Source organism: Loxodonta africana, chromosome 1 (genome assembly GCF_030014295.1).
Source record: "Loxodonta africana isolate mLoxAfr1 chromosome 1, mLoxAfr1.hap2, whole genome shotgun sequence".
NCBI lineage: Eukaryota > Metazoa > Chordata > Mammalia > Proboscidea > Elephantidae > Loxodonta > Loxodonta africana.
Window position 1 is genome coordinate 173,547,978 of NC_087342.1, and position 15,231 is coordinate 173,563,208.

At 39.5% G+C, this 15,231-nt stretch overlaps 1 protein-coding gene across 1 annotated transcript in view; it reads right to left on the reverse strand.

The window, feature by feature from the left end:
* Positions 1 to 15,231, reverse strand: part of AK9 (adenylate kinase 9) — a 171,428-nt gene that overhangs the window by 15,905 nt on the left and 140,292 nt on the right. Inside the window, exons 33-34 of the mRNA XM_064294766.1 lie at positions 7,066 to 7,279; positions 3,991 to 4,192 (exon numbers count right to left, since the gene is read on the reverse strand). Coding sequence (XP_064150836.1) covers positions 3,991 to 4,192; positions 7,066 to 7,279 — 416 coding nt within the window. The remainder of the gene's footprint in view (positions 1 to 3,990; positions 4,193 to 7,065; positions 7,280 to 15,231) is intronic.

The window sequence follows — 15,231 nt, forward strand, 5'->3', positions numbered from 1 at the left end:
AGAAGCCCATTCCTCACGTGTTATTGTTTGTTTAATAGGCCTGTCTAATCTTTGGCTGAAAGGTGAATTTCAGGAATGGCTTCAGTTCTGAGTTAGACTGGTGTCTGGGGGCCCTTAGTCTCAGAGGGTTCCTCTAGTCTCTATCAGACCAGTAAGTCTGGTCTTTATTGTGAATTTGAATTTTGTTCTACATTTTTTCTCCAGCTCTGTCCGGGACCCTCTATTGTGATCCAAGTCAGAGCGATTGGTAGTGGTAGCCGAGCACTACCTGGTTCTTCTGGGCTCACCGAGAGCCTTTTATGGTGAAAAAAAAATGTGACACTCCAAATTCTGCTCCCTCATAACTGAAATTAGAAATGTTAAAGAACTTGATTAAAAATCAGTGGCAGGGAAGGGCAAGGAGCTTCCTAATATAAAACAACCTTAGGTAAATAAGCAGATTCTAGGTCAGTGACCTAGAATCACAGGGTGTGGCCAGTGGCTGTAGTCTGGGGAGCAACTGTTGAGCTCAGGAGTATTAAAGTGAAGAGACAGCTCAAGCATGTAGGTCTCTTGGCAAAAGTAACAGTAAAGGAGGAACACTGCTACCTGCCCAGAGGTAATCACCAATTTAATCCGGATATATGTTATTCCCAAGCATGTATTTATACTTGTTTTTACATATATATGTATCCATAAACAACACATAGAATTGTTTATAGTGTTTACAATTTCACATTAATATCACTCCATTTATACACGTTTGGAAGTTTTTTCAATCAGCATTCACTTAAACTATAGAATAATTTTCCAGTATAAAGAATAAACAGCAGTTTATTGATTTTCCATGTGATGGAAAGTTAACAATAATTCTCATCTCTTATTATAAGCAGTGCTTCCATGAGTATCCTTTTTCACATCTCTTGTGCACATGTGTCAGTTTCTTTAATACAGAGAACCAGAATTTTCATGAGTTGAACAAAAAGACATAAGCCTGAAGATTTAAAAGGTTCTCAACATCCCAGAAGATGAATAAAAGATACCCACACCTGGTTAAATTTTCAAATAAAATACAAACACACACATATAAGCCTAATAGCTCATTTCTAAAGGAAAAAAAAAAAATTAGTGACTCAGATATTATCACCTGGAACACTAGCAAACAGAAGGCGATAAAGTAATATCCACAAAATTTTAAGGGGCAATAGACTGAGATTCAGCCAGGTTGTCATCAGGGGTATCATGAGAAAAAACAAACAAACAAAACAACAGAAGAACTAAAAGAGAAAAAAAAAAATTTTTTTTTTTTTAAGAGACAGGGTAAAAATTAAAGATATGTCTAAGTAACTGTATGTACTGTACACAGAATATTCCTTTCCACCACCAGCGGAACAGCTTTATGGTTAAGAGCTTGGCTGCTAACCAAAAGGTCGGCAGTTTGAATCCACCAGCCACTCCTTGGAAACTCTGTGGGACAGTTCGACCCTGTCCTATAGGGTCGCTATGACCCAGAATTGACTTGACGGCAACGGGTTTGGGTTTTTTTGGTTTATATATATATATGTATGTAAGGTTCTACCATTAAGTAAATCTCAAATTCCAAAAGCAGACATTCTTAAAGTTCTATTCTCTAGCATCCAAAAAAACAAACCCATTGCTGTGGAGTTGATTCCAACTCATAGGGAACCTACAGGACAGAGTAGAACTGCTCCATGAGGTTTCCAAGGAGTGGCTGAAGGATTCGAACTGCTGACCTTTTGGTTAGCAGCTGAACTCTTCTCTAGCACCCAAAACGCACTGCTGTCGAGTCGATTCCGACTCATAGTGACCCTATAGGACAGAGTAGAACTGCCCGACAGAGTTTCCAAGGAGCGCCTGGAGGACTTGGTTAGCAGCCATAGCACTTAACCACTATGCCACCAGGGTTTCCTTCTCTAGCACTGCACAATAAAATTTGGAATAAATGAAAAATTAATTTATAAGACTCTCATTTTTTTGAGGTTTAAAAGCCCACTGTCCTAAATTTTTATTTGAGGAAAAAAGAAAATGCAAACGACACCAATGGACTATTAAAATAAAAAATCAAACCCGTTGCTGTTGAGTTGATTCTGACTCATTCATTGAGAACGTACCTCAAAACCAATTGGCTTAAAATCACAGCTGTCCTGAAAGGTGAATACACTGAGATAAATTCATAGTTTGTAAATGTCCTCATAACTGGAAATAATATATACACAAAGAATTCAATTCAAGAAGTTAGAAAAAATACAAAAGGTCTAAGATAAATAAGAAGAAATAAAAGTTAAAACAAATTCAGTAAATAATGGGAAATAAAATTAAACCAGAAGAAAGAAAAGCCAAAATAATAAGCAAATCCAAAGGCTAATTCTTTGATATCCCCCCACAAAGACAGAAGACCGGTGAATAGAATCCAGAAAAAAAACTAATTTTATTTAAATATAATTTAGAAGTTAGAAAGAGATCATAACCACTTAAAGAGACATTTAAAAAATTTAAGTAGAATATCATGTGAAACTATGTACATTTGGAAATTTTTATTTTATTTTTTTAATTAAGAAAAGCTTATTTTCTTTGTCCTGCAAAGGATCACTTGAATGATCCTCAAAGTTAGGCAAATGCAGGATGGACAACAGTCATTATTTATGGGATCAGTGTTTTAAAAACCCTCTGTGACTCAATAGGAGCCCTGCTGGCCCAGTGGTTAGGTGTTTGGCTGCTAACCAAAAGGTTGGCAGTTTGAATCCACCAGCTGCTCCTTGGAAACCATACAGAGGCAAGGTATACTTTGTCCTATAGGGTCACTGTGAGTTGGAATTGACTTGATGGCGATGGGTTTGGATTTTTTTTTTTTTTTTGATGACTCAATAAAGAGTCCCTGGGTGGTGCAAACGGTTAATGAAATTGGCTGCTAACAGAAAGGTTGGTGCCTTGAGTGCCAGCGATGCCTCAGAAGAAAGTCCTGGCAATCTACCTCTAAAAAAGCAGTTATGGACATCACTACGGAGCACAGTTCTATTCGGGCACTCAAGAGCAACTGGGTGGTTACTGGTGACTCAATAAAAAGATATTTAACAGGCTTCTCCTATTGCCTCAGAGTTCAGCTAAGGCCCCAAAGCTGAGGACAATGAGTGATGGTGCTGACACAGACTAAGAGGACCCCACACCAGACCAGGGTTGTCATCCAGTTTAGCCTATATGTGATGTCTGGGAATTCATTTGAGGAAATGTTATTTGATGGGGCTCCGTAGAAGTGGTGTTTCCCTTTTCTTCCTCGTATGGGAAGAAAATGGCCAAGAAGGGGATCACCAAGGGAGCATCTAGTAGAGAACTGAGTATTTTCACTGTCTGTTGTACTGTTACCAGAGTAGAGTGCCAGAGGGTTCTTGGGAGAACCTGACAGCTGTCTGCAGGCATTTGGGGGCAAACATGAAGATCAGGCAAGTGTCTGCCTCTTGCCTGGTGATGCCCATGGCAGAAGATGACCACAAAAAGGAGCCAGTAGTTGGTCAAGCTGCACTTCCACTGTATGGTGGAGCAAGAGGCTGCCATAATCCAGGTAGATGGTGCAGGTGGCAGCTGGGCTGGAGCTATCTTGCAAGACCCTGCCCAGGAGGGCTGATGCTGGGCACTTAAAAGTCTGTCATGACAACAGACATTTAACAGCCAAGCTACTTAAAAAAGCCTTCGCCCTTTCCCATCTCACCTCTCCATTCCCAACCCAATTGTGGAGCTTCTTGAGGACACATTTTCCTGGCTTTGGTTTTCTATCCATAGTCAGAGAAATTGTCTCTGAGTTCCTTCAAGAGCAAAAAACTCTGTATTCTATTGTTTTAAGGGCATGGAACTGACCTGCACATACATAAAATGATCTTTGATTTTAAAATATTGGCATGAAATTTCTAAAACCGCATAGTTTCCAAAATTTTGCCTAGCAACGAATTTTTTGAAAGATTTAGCTCCTCTCTCTCTGCCCCAACCCGGCTTACCTACCCTGCAGTATTGCATGCACTGTCCATCAGGCATATTTCTAAGGCTTGAATAGCCAGTTCATCAGGTGCTGTCATTCCTTTATGAAGATGCCAATTTAACATAAGGGCCAGCTCTGTTCCTGGCTGGTTGTTTAATATATAACGCAAAGCATCTCCTATTGATACACGCTTTAAGCCACATTCGCTTGCAATTTTTTGAGCAACTGAAAAACATTAACATTTTGAAAATATTTCATTTCACAAATTCATCAGTTAACCTTAGTTTCAGACTCTAGTTGATGATAGCAACAGTAAGCTAATTTTACATTCCTCAAAGAAATTTTGAAAATTAAAATTACTACATTTTACTGAATTAATGCTGTCAAAGGTCAGTCATTATTAGCACTTCAGGTACGTGGTTGATGGATCTGGTTGATGAGCCAACTCTAGTTTTTTCTTAAAACTAAACCAACATTTAAGTGTTTTCTTTTGCACCAAGTAGCAATATTTTTGAGATTACTGCAAGGCATCGTATATGTACTATTAATATTTGGTATTATGTCTAAAATAACCATGTAATATTCCTGTTTCAGTGGATTGTACTTGTCTGCCCATTCACATACACAGTGCTACAATCAGGATAGCATAGTCAGCTCTGACTCATGGGAACCCCATATACAATACAACAAAACATTGCCTGGTCCTATGCCATCTGTTGGACAATACTCTGTTGTGATCCATAGGGTTTTCACTGGATAATTTTTTGAAATAATTGCTAGGCCTTTCTTCCTAGTCTGTCTTGGTCTAGAAGCTCTGCTAAAATCCATCCGCCATGGATGACCCTGCTGGTATTTGAAATATTGGTGGTATAGCTTCCAGCGCCGCAGCAACACATGATCCACCACAGTATGACAAACTGACAGATGGGTAGTAGACCTATGCAGTTAGGTCTCAGTTAATCCTCTAAGAAATGCTTTAAAAAAAATTATAATGGCATGCCTGACATTTTTATAGTGTTTTATAGCTTATGAGGCCAATTTTCTTCTGTAACCTTATTTGGTATTTTCAACTATTCCATCAGATGGCTGAAATAGATACTGAAATTCCTATTTTATAGATGAAGCAATTGAAGTCCACTAAAATGGAATGACTTGTCCAAGGTCACAAAGATGATGCATGTTATGGATTGAATTATGTCCCCCCAAAATATGTGATGTAAATCCTAACCTCTATGCCTGCAGTTATAATCCCATTTGGGAATGGATTGTCTTTATGTTAGTGAGGCAGGATTAGTGTAGAGTGTATCTTGAGTCAATCTCTTTTGAGATATGAAAGAGATTAAACAAGCAAGGCAAAGAAGCAGAGATGGGGGAAGAGAGTTGCCAAGCAACATGAAGATTGCCTAGGAGCAGCAGCTCAAATAGACATGGACCTTCCTCTAAGTCGACAGAGAGAAAAAGTCTTCCTCTAGAGCTGCCACCCTGAATCCAGATTTCTGGTTTCCTAAACTGTGAGAAAATAAATTTCTGTTTCTTAAAGCCATTCACTTGTGATATTTGTTACAGCAGCACTAGATAACAAAGACAGTGCCATTGGCTGAAACAGGACTCATATTGGTTTCTGCTTCTCCTAAGTGAGACCCAAAGCAATGGCATCTAGTGATTATTAAATGTGGTCATGCTCTGTCATGTGTGGTTTATGAGCATTGCCTGGAGACAGCAGTGGGCAGAGGACACGCAAGGGAGCCCAACCTGTCCCATGGAGAATGTGGACTGACCCAGGACCACAGTCCAGGGCACCCAAAGGGGAAGCCCCCTATGACAGCCACAGGACCCTTAACCTCAGCTTTGCCACACACTCTGGGATCGGAACGCTATTTTTTAAGTTCTAAAAATAATTAAGCTTTTAAAATGTGACATCTAATTAAAAAAAAAAAACTTCTTACTTCTACAAAGATTGCGAAATCAGATTGCCCTGTCTCTATTTTCACCTTTTGCTCTGGATGTGGGATTTTATTTTGAATGTCTATGTTCTGCTTTCCTTGGGGAAATACAAATATTTAGAAATGTACACTTTAGAAATTCTGAACATTTAGAATACAACTATTAAGGCCCTTTTGTCATGGTAAACATTTTAAATGGACAAAACAAATTTTTCCTCTTTTCAGCTGAAGAGCTGGAAAACAAAACTCCCCTTATTATTCCTGGTGACAAATTAATCTTTGAAATGATCTCTCTTCATTTTCTATTCAGTCAGTCATTAAATCCTATTGTTTTTTTGCCTTTGAAATAGCTTGTTTATTTGTCCTTTCTCTTGTATCCTCATTGCACGACCAACCACTGTTCATGTTGTTCTCATGCCATCTTGAAAAACTACAACCAAACTATTGTTAGATTATTTGCCTTTTTTAAAAAAAAAATCAGTCTAAAGTAATACAAAATTCAAACATTACACGGATACAGTTTATCAAATGCCTTTTCCAGCAATGATTAATCATCCCTTTTTATCCTTTAATCTATTAACATAATTGGTTATATCAATATATTCCTTTAACAGAATTATTATGCAAATATATTTTAATATACTATCATCGATTTTCTAATATTTTATTTAGATTTGATTCCGTGTTTATAAGTGATGTTAAGTTTTAATTTCGTGCACTACCTTCATTAGATTTTGGTATCAGGGCTATGTTAATTTAAAAATGAACTTGTATTCTCTTATACCTTTTTGATTATATGGACTAGACTTCTTAATAAAAAATAAACTAAAAATGAATTGGGGAGCTTACTGTCTTTTTCACTGCTCTGAAAAAAGCTTTCAAAAACACAGATACTACTGTTCTTTGAATTTTTAATTTTTTGAAAGTTCAATATAAGTTTCCTCTAAAACCATTTGATTCTGGGATATTTAGGAATTGGGTCATACTTTTCAATGCCTTTTCTTCAGTGTTACTGGTGTATTTGGGGGTTTTTGTCTCTTTTTGAGTCCATTTTGATAGTTGGTTTCCTGGAGAAGTGGCAAGGGTTGTCACTATTTTAAGGATCCACAAGCATAATAGTTTATGCTTGAGGAAAACAGGCAAACACACCCTCACCTGTAGTTTTTCCAGATTTTGGAGGCCCCACGACTGCAATCCTAATGGGCATCGTTGGCTTGGGTTTGGGCTGGCGAATATATTTGATTGGATTCTTCATAAACTTTTCTTTACTTTCCTTACTAGATAAAAAATAAATATACTGACGATGGATTACAGGAAAACTTGGATTCTCTGGGCTTTCAAATGGCTTGATTGTCTCTCCTTCACTTAGCTGCAATATATACACAATTGAATTCATAAGTTAGTTTTACTTTAAACAGCATTTTCCCCAAATACATTTTTTTAATTAACTTTTATTAAGCTTCAAGTGAACGTTTACAAATCCAATCAGTCTGTCACATATAAATTTACATACATCTTACTCCCTACTCCCACTTGCTCTCCCCCTATTGAGTCAGCCTTTTCAGTCTCTCCTTTCGTGACAATTTTGCCAGCTTCCCTCTCTCTCTATCCTCCCATCCCCCCTCCAGACAAGAGTTGCCAACACACTCTCAAGTGTCCACCTGATTTAATTAGCTCACTCTTCATCAGCATCTCTCTCCCCCCCGCTGACCAGTCCCTTTCATGTCTGATGAGTTGTCTTCGGGGATGGTTCCTGTCCTGTGCCAACAGAAGGTCTGGGGACCATGGCCGCTGGGATTCCTCTAGTCTCAGTCAGACCATTAAGTATGGTCTTTTTATGAGAATTTGAGGTCTGCATCCCACTGATCTCCTGCTCCCTCAGGAGTTCTCTGTTGTGCTCCCTGTCAGGGCAGTCATCGATTGTGGCCGGGCACCAACTAGTTCTTCTGGTCTCAGGATGATGTAGGTCTCTGGTTCATGTGGCCCTTTCTGTCTCTTGGGCTCTTAGTTGTCGTGTGACCTTGGTGTTCTTCATTTTCCTTTGCTCCAGGTGGGTTGAGACCAATTGATGCATCTTAGATGGCCGCTTGTTAGCATTTAAGACCCCAGGCGCCACATTTCAAAGTGGGATGCAGAATGTTTTCATAATAGAATTATGTTGCCAATTGACTTAGAAGTCCCCTCAAACCATGTTCCCCAGACCCCCGCGCTTGCTCCGCTGACCTTTGAAGCATTCATTTTATCCCGGAAACTTCTTTGCTTTTGGTCCAGTCCAACTGAGCTGACCTTCCATGTATTGAGTGTTGTCTTTCCCTTCACCTAAAGCAGTTCTTATCTACTGATTAATCCATAAAAAACCCTCTCCCTCCCTCCCTCCCTCCCTCCCCCCTTCGTAACCACAAAAGGATGTGTTCTTCTCAGTTTTTACTATTTCTCAAGATCTTGTAATAGTGGTCTTATACAATATTTGTCCTTTTGCCTCTGACTAATTTCGCTCAGCATAATGCCTTCCAGGTTCCTCCATGTTATGAAATGTTTCACAGACTCGTCACTGTTCTTTATCGATGCGTAGTATTCCATTGTGTGAATATACCACAATTTATTTACCCATTCATCCGTTGACGGACACCTTGGTTGCTTCCAACTTTTTGCTATTGTAAACAGAGCTGCAATAAACATGGGTGTGCATATATCTGTTTGTGTGAAGGCTCTTGTATCTCTAGGGTATTTTCCGAGGAGTGGGATTTCTGGGTTGTATGGTAGTTCTATTTCTAACTGTTTAAGATAACGCCAAATAGATTTCCAAAGTGGTTGTACCATTTTACATTCCCACCAGCAGTATATAAGAGTTCCAATCTCTCCGCAGCCTCTCCAACATTTATTATTTTGTGTTTTTTGGATTAATGCCAGCCTTGTTTTTTTTTTTTTGCTGGAGTGAGATGGAATCTCATCGTAGTTTTAATTTGCATTTCTCTAATGGCTAACGATCGAGAGCATTTTCTCATGTATCTGTTAGCTGCCTGAATATCTTCTTTAGTGAAGTGCGTGTTCATATCCTTTGCCCACTTCTTGATTGGGTTGTTTGTCTTTTTGTGGTTGAGTTTTGACAGGATCGTGTAGATTTTAGAGATCAGGCGCTGGTCTGAGATGTCATAGCTGAAAATTCTTTCCCAGTCTGTAGGTGGTCTTTTTACTCTTTTGGTGAAGTCTTTAGATGAGCATAGGTGTTTGATTTTTAGGAGCTTCCAGTTATCTGGTTTCTCTTCATCATTTTTGGTAATGTTTTGTATTCTGTTTATGCCTTGTATTAGGGCTCCTAGGGTTGTCCCTATTTTTTCTTCCATGATCTTTATTGTTTTAGTCTTTATGTTTAGGTCTTTGATCCACCTGGAGTTAGTTTTTGTGCATGGTGTGAGGTATGGGTCCTGTTTCATTCTTTTGCAAATGGATATCCAGTTATGCCAGCACCATTTGTTAAAAAGACTATCTTTTCCCCAATTAACTGACACTGGTCCTTTGTCAAATATCAGCTGCTCATACGTGGATGGATTTATATCTCGGTTCTCAATTCTGTTCCATTGGTCTATGTGCCTGTTGTTGTACCAGTACCAGGCTGTTTTGACTACTGTGGCTGTATAATAGGTTCTGAAATCAGGTAGAGTGAGGCCTTCCACTTTCTTCTTCTTTTTCAGTAATGCTTTGCTTATCCGGGGCTTCTTTCCCTTCCATATGAACTTGGTGATTTGTTTCTCTATCCCCTTAAAATATGACATTGGAATTTGGATTGGAAGTGCGTTATATGTATAGATGGCTTTTGGTAGAATAGACATTTTTACTATGTTAAGTCTTCCTATCCATGAGCAAGGTATGTTTTTCCACTTAAGTATGTCCTTTTGAATTTCTTGTAGTAGAGCTTTGTAGTTTTCTTTGTATAGGTCTTTTACATCCTTGGTAAGATTTATTCCTAAGTATTTTATCTTCTTGGGGGCTACTGTGAATGGTATTGATTTGGTTATTTCCTCTTCGGTGTTCTTTTTGTTGATGTAGAGGAATCCAAGTGATTTTTGTATGTTTATTTTATAACCTGAGACTCTGCCAAACTCTTCTATTAGTTTCAGTAGTTTTCTGGAGGATTCCTTAGGGTTTTCTGTGTATAAGATCATGTCATCTGCAAATAGTGATAACTTTACTTCCTCCTTGCCAATCTGGATACACTTTATTTCTTTGTCTAGCCTAATTGCCCTGGCTAGGACTTCAAGTACGATGTTGAATAAGAGCGGTGATAAAGGGCATCCTTGTCTGGTTCCCATTCTCAAGGGAAATGCTTTCAGGTTCTCTCCATTTAGAGGGATATTGGCTGTTGGCTTTGCATAGATGCCCTTTATTATGTTGAGGAATTTTTCTTCAATTCCTATTTGGTAAGAGTTTTTATCATAAATGGGTGTTGGACTTTGTCAAATGCCTTTTCTGCATCAATTGATAAGATCATGTGGTTTTTGTCTTTTGTTTTATTTATCTGATGGATTACATTAATGGTTTTTCTGATATTAAACCAGCCTTGCATACCTGGTATAAATCCCACTTGATCAGGGTGAATTATTTTTTTGATGTGTTGTTGGATTCTATTGGCTAGAATTTTGTTGAGGATTTTTGCATCTATGTTCATGAGGGATATAGGCCTATAATTTTCTTTTTTTGTAATGTCTTTACCTGGTTTTGGTATCAGGGAGATGGTGGCTTCATAGAATGAGTTGGGTAGTATTCCGTCATTTTCTATGCTTTGAAATACCTTCAGTAGTAGTGGTCTTAACTCTTCTCTGAAAGTTTGGTAGAACTCTGCAGTGAAGCCGTCCGGGCCAGGGCTTTTTTTCTTGGGAGTTTTTTGATTACCGTTTCAATCTCTTTTTTTGTTATGGGTCTATTTAGTTGTTCTACTTCTGAATGTGTTAGTTTAGGTAGGTAGTGTTTTTCCAAGAATTCATCCATTTCTTCTAGGTTTTCAAATTTGTTAGAGTACAATTTTTCGTAGTAATCTGAAATGATTCTTTTAATTTCATTTGGTTCTGTTGTGATGTGGTCCTTCTCGTTTCTTATTCGGGTTATTTGTTTCCTTTCCTGTATTTCTTTAGTCAGTCTAGCCAATGGTTTATCAATTTTGTTAATTTTTTCAAAGAACCAGCTTTTGGCTTTGTTAATTCTTTCAATTGTTTTTCTGTTCTCTAATTCATTTAGTTCAGCTCTAATTTTTATTATTTGTTTTCTTCTGGTGCCTGATGGATTCTTTTGTTGCTCACTTTCTATTTGTTCAAGTTGTAGGGACAGTTCTCTGATTTTGGCTCTTTCTTCTTTTTGTATGTGTGCATTTATTGATATAAATTGGCCTCTGAGCACTGCTTTTGCTGTGTCCCAGAGGTTTTGATAGGAAGTATTTTCATTCTCGTTGCATTCCATGAATTTCCTTATTCCCTCCTTGATGTCTTCTATAACCCAGTCTTTTTTCAGCAGGGTATTGTTCAGTTTCCAGGTATTTGATTTCTTTTCCCTAGTTTTTCTGTTATTGATTTCTAGTTTTATTGCCTTGTGGTCTGAGAAGATGCTTTGTAATATTTCGATGTTTTGGACTCTGCAAAGGTTCATGACCTAATATGTGGTCTATTCTAGAGAATGTTCCATGTGCACTAGAAAAAAAAGTATATTTTGCAGCAGTTGGGTGGAGAGTTCTGTATAAGTCAATGAGGTCAAGTTGGTTGATTGTTGTAAGTAGGTCTTCCGTGTCTCTATTGAGCTTCTTACTGGATGTCCTGTCCTTCTCCGAAAGTGGTGTGTTGAAGTCTCCTACTATAATTGTGGAGGTATCTATCTCACTTTTCAATTCTGTTAAAATTTGATTTATGTATCTTGCAGCCCTGTCATTGGGTGCATAAATATTTAATATGGTTATGTCTTCCTGATCAATTGTCCCTTTTATCATTATATAGTGTCCTTCTTTATCCTTTGTGGTGGATTTAAGTCTAAAGTCTATTTTGTCAGAAATTAATATTGCTACTCCTCTTCTTTTTTGCTTATTGTTTGCTTGATATATTTTTTTCCATCCTTTGAGTTTTAGTTTGTTTGTGTCTCTAAGTCTAAGGTGTGTCTCTTGTAGGCAGCATATAGATGGATCGTGTTTCTTTATCCAGTCCGTGACTCTCTGTCTCTTTATTGGTGCATTTAGTCCATTTACATTCAGTGTAATTATAGATAAATAAGTTTTTAGTGCTGTCATTTTGATGCCTTTTTATGTGTGTTGTTGACAATTTCATTTTTCCACATACTTTTTTGTGCTGAGGCGTTTTTCTTAGTAAATTGTGAGATCCTCATTTTCGTAGTGTTTGACTTTATGTTAGTTGAGTCGTTACGTTTTTCTTGGCTTTTATCTTGAGTTATAAAGTTGTTATACCTTTTTGTGGTTACCTTATTATTTACCCCTATTTTTCTAAGTAAAAACCTAACTTGTATTGTTCTATATCGCCTTGTATCACTCTCCATATGGCAGTTCAATGCCTCCTGTATTTAGTCCCTCTTTTTGATTATTGTGATCTTTTACCTATTGACTTCCATGATTCCCTGTTATGTGTATTTTTTTTTAATTAATCTTAATTTGTTTATTTTTGTGATTTCCCTATTTGAGTTGATATCAGGACGTTCTGTTTTGTGACCTTGTGTTGTGCTGATATCTGATATTATTGGTTCTCTGACCAAACAATATCCTTTAGTATTTCTTGTAGCTTTGGTTTGGTTTTTGCAAATTCTCTAAACTTGTGTTTGTCTGTAAATATCTTAATTTTGCCTTCATATTTCAGAGAGAGTTTTGCTGGATATATGATCCTTGGCTGGCAGTTTTTCTCCTTCAGTGTTCTGTATATGTCGTCCCATTCCCTTCTTGCCTGCATGGTTTCTGCTGAGTAGTCTGAACTTATTCTTATTGATTCCCCCTTGAAGGAAACCTTTCTTTTCTCCCTGGCTGCTTTTAAAATTTTCTGTTTATCTTTGGTTTTGGTGAGTTTGATGATAATATGTCTTGGTGTTTTTCTTTTTGGATCAATCTTAAATGGGTTCGATGAGCATCTTGGATAGATATCCTTTCGTCTTTCATGATGTCAGGGAAGTTTTGTGTCAGTTCTTCAACTATTTTCTCTGTGTTTTTTGTCCCCCCTCCCTGTTCTGGGACTCCAATCACTCGCAAGTTATCCTTCTTCATAGAGTCCCACATGATTCTTAGGGTTTCTTGATTTTTTTTAATTCTTTTATCTGATTTTTTTTCAGCTATGTTGGTGTTGATTCCCTGGTCCTCCAGATGTCCCAGTCTGCATTCTAATTGCTCGAGTCTGCTCCTCTGACTTCCTATTGCGTTGTCTAATTCTGTAATTTTATTGTTAATCTTTTGGATTTCTATATGTTGACTCTCTGTGGATTCTTGCGACTTATTAATTTTTCCACTATGTTCTTGAATAATCTTTTTGAGTTCTTCAACAGTTTTATCAGTGTGTTCCTTGGCTTTTTCTGCAGTTTGCCTTATTTCATTTGTGATGTCTTGAAGCATTCTGTAAATTAGTTTTTTATATTCTGTATCTGATAATTCCAGGATTGTATCTTCATTTGGGAAAGATTTTGATTCTTTTGTTTGGGGGTTGGAGAAGCTGTCATGGTCTGCTTGTTTGTGTCATTTGATATGGACTGCTGTCTCCGAGCCATCACTGGGAAACTAGTTTTTCCAGAAAATCTGCTAAAAAAAAATGCAGTCAGATCCCTATCAGAGTTCTCCCTCTGGCTCAGGCTATTCGGATGTTAATGAAGCCGCCTTGGGAGGGTGGGGGAGGGATCAGAGAGATAGGAGAGTAGCACCTCAGAATATAGCCAGAGTTGCTTGTCTTGCTTGGAATGACTGTTATATCTGAGATTTCCACGGGGCGTGTCGCCTATGTGTGCTGGCTGTGTGGAGATTGCCCCTGGGGGGTCTGGCCCGCTGGAGTCACGGTCAGATCCTCCGCTGTCAGCCCCACGCCCAAGGTTAAGTCTCTCCTACTGGGATGGTGCACTCCCGACTCCAAAATCAGTCGCTGCCTCCCGGGGACTCCCCGTCCCGCCAGCCGCGTCGCCGCGCCGCTCCCGCGAACCAGCTGGGCCTCCCCCGGGGTCGGCTCAGGAGAGCGGAGCAGCTCCCCGCGCCTGCTCCGCAACAACGCGTCCCGGCTGGGACGCCGCTCTCCCCGCTCCAAGGCCAGTCACTGCCTCCCGGGGACTTCTCCCACGGGCTGCGCCACCACGCCGCCCGCGCGAACCGGCTGGACCCCCCCCCGGGGTCAGTTCAGGGGGATGGAGCTGCTCCCCGTGCTTTTGCCGCGCCGCGCTGCCAAAATCCCGACGGGACGGCTCCCCGGCTGGGACGCTGCTCTCCCCGCTCCAAGACCAGTCACTGCCTCCCGGGGACTTCTCCTACCGGCTGCGCTGCCACACCGCCCATGCGAACCGGCTGGGCCCCTCCCTGAATGAGTTCGGGGGCTAGGGCTGGGCCCCTTGTTTGTGCCATCTGCCCCCCGGGCTCTGCCCCAAATCGGGTGCCGAAGGTCACCTGACTGGTAAGCTGGCTCCAGGCTCTGAAAACAATCGCTGCCTCCCCGTATTTGTTCGTTCTCTGTCTCTAAATCTGTGTTTGTTGTTCAGAGTTCGTAGATTGTTATGTATGTGATCGATTCACTTGTTTTTCCGAGTCTTTGTTGCAAGAGGGATCCGCGGTAGCGTCCACCTAGTCCGCCATCTTGGCCCCGCCTCCCCCCAAATACATTTTTAAAAATTTGTAAAATAAAAAAATTGTTCTTACAGAGTAAGAAAATTATAATAAAATATTAAACTAAACTGTAAAAAGTACAAATTATTTTACACCCACATGCAATCAATTTACTTCTTCTCAAGGGGTTTCAGTTTATGACATTTAAGGAGACCTGGTGATGAAGTGGCTAAGCGCTTGGCTGCTAACCAAAAGTCAGCAGCTTGAACCCACCAACTACTCCTCAGGAGAGAGATGTGGCAATCTGGTTCTGTGAAGATTACAGCCTTGGAAACCCTATACGGAAGTTCTACTCTGTCCTATAGGGTTGCTATGAGTCGGAATTGACTTGATGGCAACTTTTTATATATGTCATAAACCCGTGGCCATCCAGTTGATTCCAACTCACAGTGACCTTATAGGACAGAGTAGAACTGCCCCCACAGGGTTTCCAAGGCTGTAGTCTTTATAGAAACAGACCGCCACATCTTTCTACCACAGAACAGCTGGAGGGT